Raw genomic sequence first — 6,936 nt, 5'->3', positions numbered from 1 at the left:
TTGCCCTGATGCAACACTCAGGCCCATACAACAATTTTATCCCTTACAATTTTTAACTAAGAACTAATAAAAAAAAAATGCCTGAATGTTTTACTGATATGAGTTGAAATACGATTTATTTGGTATTTGCAAAGTGAAAGGATGAAGGCGTGGGGATATTTAGCTGCAGTAAATGGTTTTGTCTTTCCGGGGAGGCTATAGGTCAGAGGGGGAGGGAAGTAAATCGGAGTCTCTCCTTTACCCAGCTCGGGAAATCCAACATGGAGGCTCTGAGCAAAGGCCGCGATATTAGCCTTTCTGCTTTGAAGCAAAACGACCCTTTCATCTCCAGCATCGTCGATGTGACCAGCCAGGTTGCGTTGTACACTTTTAACCCAAAGGCCAGTGAGTGGGTAAGCCGGTGTTTGTTCCATTAGCGCTGAAAATAACCAAAACGGTGGCGGATCTCCACTAAACCGCTGTACTTCACTGGGGGGGGGGAAAAAAAAGCCGCTTGAAGTTTTCAGGACGGGGCTGTGTGCTGTTTGCTTGCAGCTTGCATTGGTATTTGTTTCGATTCGACTAGCGTAAACTTGTTGAAATCGAATCTGTCGGAGGCCTGAGTATTGAAGTTAGGCGAATAGACGAAGACCAAACAGCCCGAATTAAAGAATTTACAGACCTCTCTGCTCAGCTGCTCTGTACTGATGCTCATGTTGCACACCAGCTTCCTCTCACCTAACACTATCATGTATAACCTTCTGTTCCTTTCACCCTCCTGTGTCTGTTTTTCTAGCTTCTTCTTAATCATCCATTAACATTATTAAAGTTTCTGAAAAATGTTGGTTAAAAAGCCTGTTCACCACTGACATCATAGCTGATCTGTGATGTGACTTCATACACTGCCTTTGCCCAACACCCCTTAATACTTTTAGTTAAGGAAAATCTATTAATCTCAGATTTTAAATTGATAATTGATTGGCACCAGCTACTGTTTATGGAAGAGAGTCCAAACTTCAAGCACCTTTTGTGTGTAAAAGTTTTTCCTAATTTCACTCCTGAAAGATTGGTTCAGATTTTTAGACTCTGCCTTCTAGTCCTAGACTCCCTAATCAGTAGAAATAATTTCTTTCTATTTAACCTGTCTGGTCCCCTTGATCTTTTAAACTTTAGGGAACACAACCCCAGTTTGTTTAATCTCTCCTTTTAATTTGGCCCTTGGAATCCAAGCAGGGTGACCAACTCATATGGATTAAATTAAGGGATACTTAGGGGCAGGAGTCCTTAACAAGAACCCAGTGAAAGAAAAAATAGTGTGGAATTCAAACCTGCCACCTATAAGTTCAACTGCCCTCCAGGGGCTCCAACACTGCCTTGTGGCTGACAGCATTTCAGCTGCGCAACTCGCAGACACATTGGGAGCTGTAAGAGGTGACTCCAGACAGGGTCCCAGGTCGCTGGCCAATCACAGCTGTAAAAATACAGGACATCAGGCACCCCAGGAATACAAAAAATGAGATACAGGACGGTCAGTGAAATTACTGGATGATTCTGTGGGGAAAAAAAAGAGGGATTGTTGGTCACCTTGAAACCAGGTATTATTCTGGTAAACCTATGTTGCACTCCTTCCAAGGCTAATATATCCTTCTTAAGTGTGTGCCTATAGCTGCTTCAGCTGTAGTCTAACCATGGCTTTGCATAGCTGAAGAATAACCCCTACTCCTCATATTCTAGCCCTCTAGAGAAAAAAAAAAGGACTGGAATCCATTAGCATTTTTGATTGTCTTCTAACCTATGGACATGAACACCCGAGTCTCTTTAGACCTCCACAGTTTCTAGCTTTTCATCATTTAGAAACTGCCCTTATGCCAATTTTGTCCATTTACTTAATTTATCAATATCACTTTGTAATTTTATGCTTCCATCTACATTACTTACAATGGCACCTATCTTTGTATCATGGGCAAGGTTGGATATGTGGCTTTCTATCCTACTATCTAAGACATTCATAAATATGGTGATTGGTTGAGGCTCCAACACAGATTCTTACAGGACACCGCTAGTCACATCATGCCAATTAGAGAACACTGCTAATTATCTCAATTTTCTTGTCTCCAGCCACTCGGCCAGTTTTCTAAACAAGTCAATAATTTTCCTTCAATTCCATGAGTTTCAACTTTAGCTAACAGTCTCTTACAAGCAACTTTGTCAAATGCCTTCTGGAAGTCCATATAAATAACATCCTTAGATATTTCCTTGTCCACTTTGGTCACCTCTTCAAGAAATTTAGTTGGGTTTGTCGGGCATGACCTATCCTTTACAAATCTATGCTGGTTCTTGCTAATTAGCTGAAAATTTTCAAGGTGTTGAGACCCTATCTTTATAGACTAGCAATTTCCTGACAACAGATGTTAGGTTAACTGGTCTAGAGTTCCCTGCTTTCCCTTTGTCATCTTTCTTAAATAACAAATTGACCTGTGCAATTTTTCAATCTAAAGAAACAGTTCCGGAATCAAGAGAACTTTGGAAGATTATAGTCAGGTGAGAACATTGCAGATGTCCTATTTCCTTTAAAACCCTGGGATGGAAACCATGTGGCCCTATGGATTTGTCACTCTTTAGTGCCATTATTTTCTTCATCGCTGTAATTTTGCTTCTGTTAATTTTAGTGAAGCCCTGTCCCTGATTCAATATTTGTTACTTTGGGAAGTTCAGCATGTTGACCACTTCATCTACTATAAATACTGATTTTCATTAATAATACCACCATCATCAGTTTTCAAGGGCTCTCACTGTTCCCGACCACCCTTTTTCAATATAATTGTATTTTTAAAAATTTTGATATTCTTTGCAAGTTTCTTTTCATACTCCCTTTTTGTAGCTCTTGTATATTTTGCTGTTCAGGATCTGCGCTATTATTTTTGCATTTTTGTACACATTTTTTTCTTTTGATTCTTATGCTGTCTGATACCTCTTTAGATATCCAGGAAAGGATTGGTAGGCTGAGTCTCTACCTTGAAGAAAGAAGGCTGCGGGATGGCCTAATAGAGGTCTTTAAAATTATGAAAGGTTTTGATAGAGTGGATACAGAGAGAATGTTTCGTCTTGTAGGAAAGAACATAACTAGAGACTATCAATGCAAGACAATCACCAAGAAATCCAAGAGAGAATTCAGAAGAAACTTCTTTACCCAAAGAATGGTGCAAATATGGAACTCGTTATCGTAGGGAGTGGTTGAAGTGAATAGTATTGATGCATTTAAGGGGAGGCTAGACAAGCATATGAGGGAGAAGGGCATAGAGGATTATAATGGTAAATTTAGATGAGGAAAAATGGGAGGAGGCTCAAGTGGAGCATAAACACCGACATGAACTGGTTGAGATGAATGGTGTGTTTCTATGCCATGTATCTTACGCAATCCTATGTAGTCCATGGCTGTCTTTTCTGTCAAGTAGAGCTGTTGCTTCTGGGGATATACACTGGTTATGTATCACATTAAATTCTTTTTTAAATACTTTCCACTGGCCTTCTGTTATGTCACCCATTAACAGATTTGCGTAGTTTATTGTGAACATTTTCTCATCCCATTGAGGTCAACTTTACCTAAATCTAGAATCATAGTAGCTGTTTTGTGTTTCTCTTTTTCAAACACTATGTTGAATTTGATCATATGATTGCTGTTACATAAATGTTTTTATTCATTTTACGGGATGTGGGAGTCACCAGCTAGGCCAGCATTTATTGCCCATCCCTAATTGCCCTTGAGAAGGTGGTGGTGAGCTGCCTTCTTGAACCACTGCAGTCCCTTTGGTGTAGGTACACCCACAGTGCTGTTAGGGAAGGGGTTCCAGGATTTTGACTCAACGACAGTGAAGGAACAGCGATATACTTCCAAGTCAGGATGGTGAGTGGTTTGGAGGGGAACTTCCAGGTGGTGGTGTTCCCATGTATCTGCTGCCATTGTCCTTCTAGATGATAGAGGTTGTGAGTTTGGAAGGTGCTACCTAAGGAGCCTTGGTGAATTTCTGCAGTGCATCATGTAGATGGTACACACTGCTGCTACTGTGCGTCGGTGGTGGAGGGAGTGAATGTTTGTGGATGTGGTGCTAAAAAAGCGGGCTGCTTTGTCCTGAACGGTGTCAAGCTTCTTGAGTGTTGTTGGAGCTGCGCTCATCCAGGCAAGTGGAGAGTATTCCATCGTACTCCTGACTTGTGCCTTGTAGATGATTGTCAGGCTTTGGGGAGTCAGGAGGTGAGTTACTCGCTGCAGGATTCCCAGTGTCTGACCTGCTCTTGTAGCCACAGTATTTATATGGCTAACAAAGACAAAAATTGCTGGAAAAACTCAGCAAGTCTGACAGCATCTGTGGCAAGGAAGACAGAGTTAACGTTTCGAGTCTGTATGACTTCTTCAGAACTAAAGAGAAATAGAAATGTGGTGAAATATAAGCTGTTTAAGGGTGGTGGGACAGGTGGACCTGGATAGAGGGCCAGTGATAGGTGGAGGCAAAGGAGAGCTTGCGAAAGATGTCATAAACAAAAGGTCAAAGGGTTGTTGATGGTGGTGATATTAGCTAAAGGATGTGCTAATGGTGACATTAAGGGTAGAAAGCAGGATGAGCAAATGACAGATGGCCCTAGTGGGGGTGGGGTGGGGTGGGGGGAAGGGATCGAAATAGGCTAAAAGGTGGAGATAAAACAATAGATGGAAATACATTTTAAAAATAATAATAGAAATAGGTGGCAAAAAATATATATAAATATATAATAATTATATTAATCAAATTATATAATAATTTGATTAATATAATTAATCAAAAAGGAGGTGAGGATGGAAGAGAGAGTTCATGATTTGAAGCTGTTGAACTCAGTTTTAAGATCGGAAGGCTGTAAAGTGCCTAATGGGAAGATGAGGTGCTGTTCCTCCAGTTTGCGTTGAGCTTCACTGGAACATTGCAGCAGGCCAAGGACACACACGTGGGCATGAGAGCAGAGTAGTGTGTTGAAATCGCAAGCGACAGGAAGGTCTGGGTCATGCTTGCGGACAGACCAAAGGTGTTCTGCAAAGCGGTCACCCAGTCTGCGTTTGGTCTCTCCAATGTAGAGGAGACTGCATTGGGAGCAGTGAATGCAGTACTCCCACCCCACCCCCACTAGGGTCATCTGTCACTTGTTCATCCTGATTTCTACCCTTAATGTCAACATTAGCACATCCTTTAGCTAATATCACCACCGTCAACACCCCTTTGACCTTTTGAAGGAAGGTCATTGATGAAGCAGCTGAAGATGGTTGGGCCGAGGACACTACCCTGCGGAACTCCTGCAGTGATGTCCTGGAACTGAGATGATTGACCTCCAACGACAACCATCTTCTTTTGTGCTAGGTATGACTCCAACCAGTGGAGTTTTCCCCCCTGTTTCCAATGACTCCAGTTTTGCTAGGGCTCCTTGATGCTACACTTGGTCAAATGCTGCCTTGATGTCAAGGGAAGTCACTCTCACCTCACCATGAGGTTGTAACTAAATCTGGCTCTTTACTAAGCCTAATTTGGCATGCTCCCTTGTTGGCTCAAGGACATATTGCTGTAGAAAACAATCTCAAACATAGTCAAGAAATTCAGTTACTTTCTGTTATGTGCTAGTCTGCTTGTTCCAATCTATGTGGCAGTTAAAATCACTCATCAAAACCATTCTGCCTTTGCTACATACTTGTCTCATCTCTGCATTGATACATTCATAGATGCTCACAGTGACTTGCACACAACTCCCACTACTGTCTTAAATCCTTTTCTTTTTTATAATTCTACCCATAAAGTCTCCTCTCCTGCCATCAAAGTGATTTCATACTTAATCACTAAGGCTACTCCTGATCTGCCATTTTCCCTATCTTTCTGTAGACCATATAACCTGGTGCATTTAGAACCCAGCTCTGACCATCTTGCACTCATGCCTCACCAAAGGCTACCAAGCCTTAGCCTCCAAGTTGAATTTGCACCTACGATTCTTTTAATTTATTTCTCCATACTTCATGCTTTTCTATACACAAGGCTTATTTGGATCGCGCACCTTCCCTTCAGCTCTAATATTTCACTCTCTCATTTATTATTTCTCTTCTGGTTTAATTACTTTACGTCTTTCAGTTTTCCTTTACCAGTGGTGCCTAAGGTACAATTTCTGACTGTTACTCAACTCTCTTCCCTTTTTTTTTTGTTTTCAAACTATTATCAATACGACCTTTTCCATCTGAGCCTGGTACTATTTATGTAGGTGAATCCAGCTGATTAGAAAGTGCAAGTTGCAAATCAAGGTGATTATAGATTGACCTGGTTGGAATGATAAATTGAATCCCTGTTGTACAGAACCTAAAACTTGTTATGGAATTTAAGTTGTTGCTAAGATTTTATAATTTTTTTGAGGTTTTATGGTTTTCTTGATGCAAGATTGTTTGAAAAATATTACAAAACAGTAGAAAAACACACACAAACACAGAATGTGAACAACACTGAATAATTGGTCCACCGAACAGATGTGGTCTGAATTACTTTGATGGTTAAGTTTTTACTGTAATTCATCACCTCAAATTCATTTTATTAGTACCACCAGCAAAAACTCAAATATATAATTGTAGCCTTAAACAGCTCAAAATGCAGATCAAGTGATGACTTTTTTGTATTTTGAAGCTCAATAGTACAAAAATTAAGCATGACCGTCATGTTATATTTTACTGATTTTTAGCCTTCGGTTTTTTATTATGGGTTGCTGAAATACTGGAATTGTTAAATAGTTATAGGGAAAGTTCTTTATTATCTCCTTCAAAATTCAAATCATGGTGCCTTTCATGAACAGTGAATACAAAAATGTTAAGTATTAATAAAGTAAATTAGAGGTTGTCAAGTTTTTGTTAGACTGCAACAAGAACAGCCCATTTGTTCTTTAATAGTTAACATAAATTGATTA

General features: G+C 40.2%; 1 protein-coding gene across 2 annotated transcripts in view; it reads left to right on the top strand.

The window, feature by feature from the left end:
* The first annotated feature begins 229 nt into the window (after positions 1-229).
* Positions 230-6,936, top strand: part of dcp1a (decapping mRNA 1A) — a 75,799-nt gene continuing 69,092 nt past the window's right edge. For both annotated transcript variants that reach the window (XR_013576822.1, XM_078543501.1), the window contains exon 1: positions 230-392. Coding sequence is in view for 1 of the 2 variants with exons in the window: in XM_078543501.1 (XP_078399627.1) it covers positions 261-392 (132 nt within the window). In the remaining variant the exon portion in view is untranslated. The remainder of the gene's footprint in view (positions 393-6,936) is intronic.

Source organism: Cetorhinus maximus, chromosome 6, assembly GCF_964194155.1.
Source record: "Cetorhinus maximus chromosome 6, sCetMax3.hap1.1, whole genome shotgun sequence".
In the NCBI taxonomy this organism is placed as follows: domain Eukaryota; kingdom Metazoa; phylum Chordata; class Chondrichthyes; order Lamniformes; family Cetorhinidae; genus Cetorhinus; species Cetorhinus maximus.
This window is presented reverse-complemented; position numbering and strand designations above follow the sequence as displayed.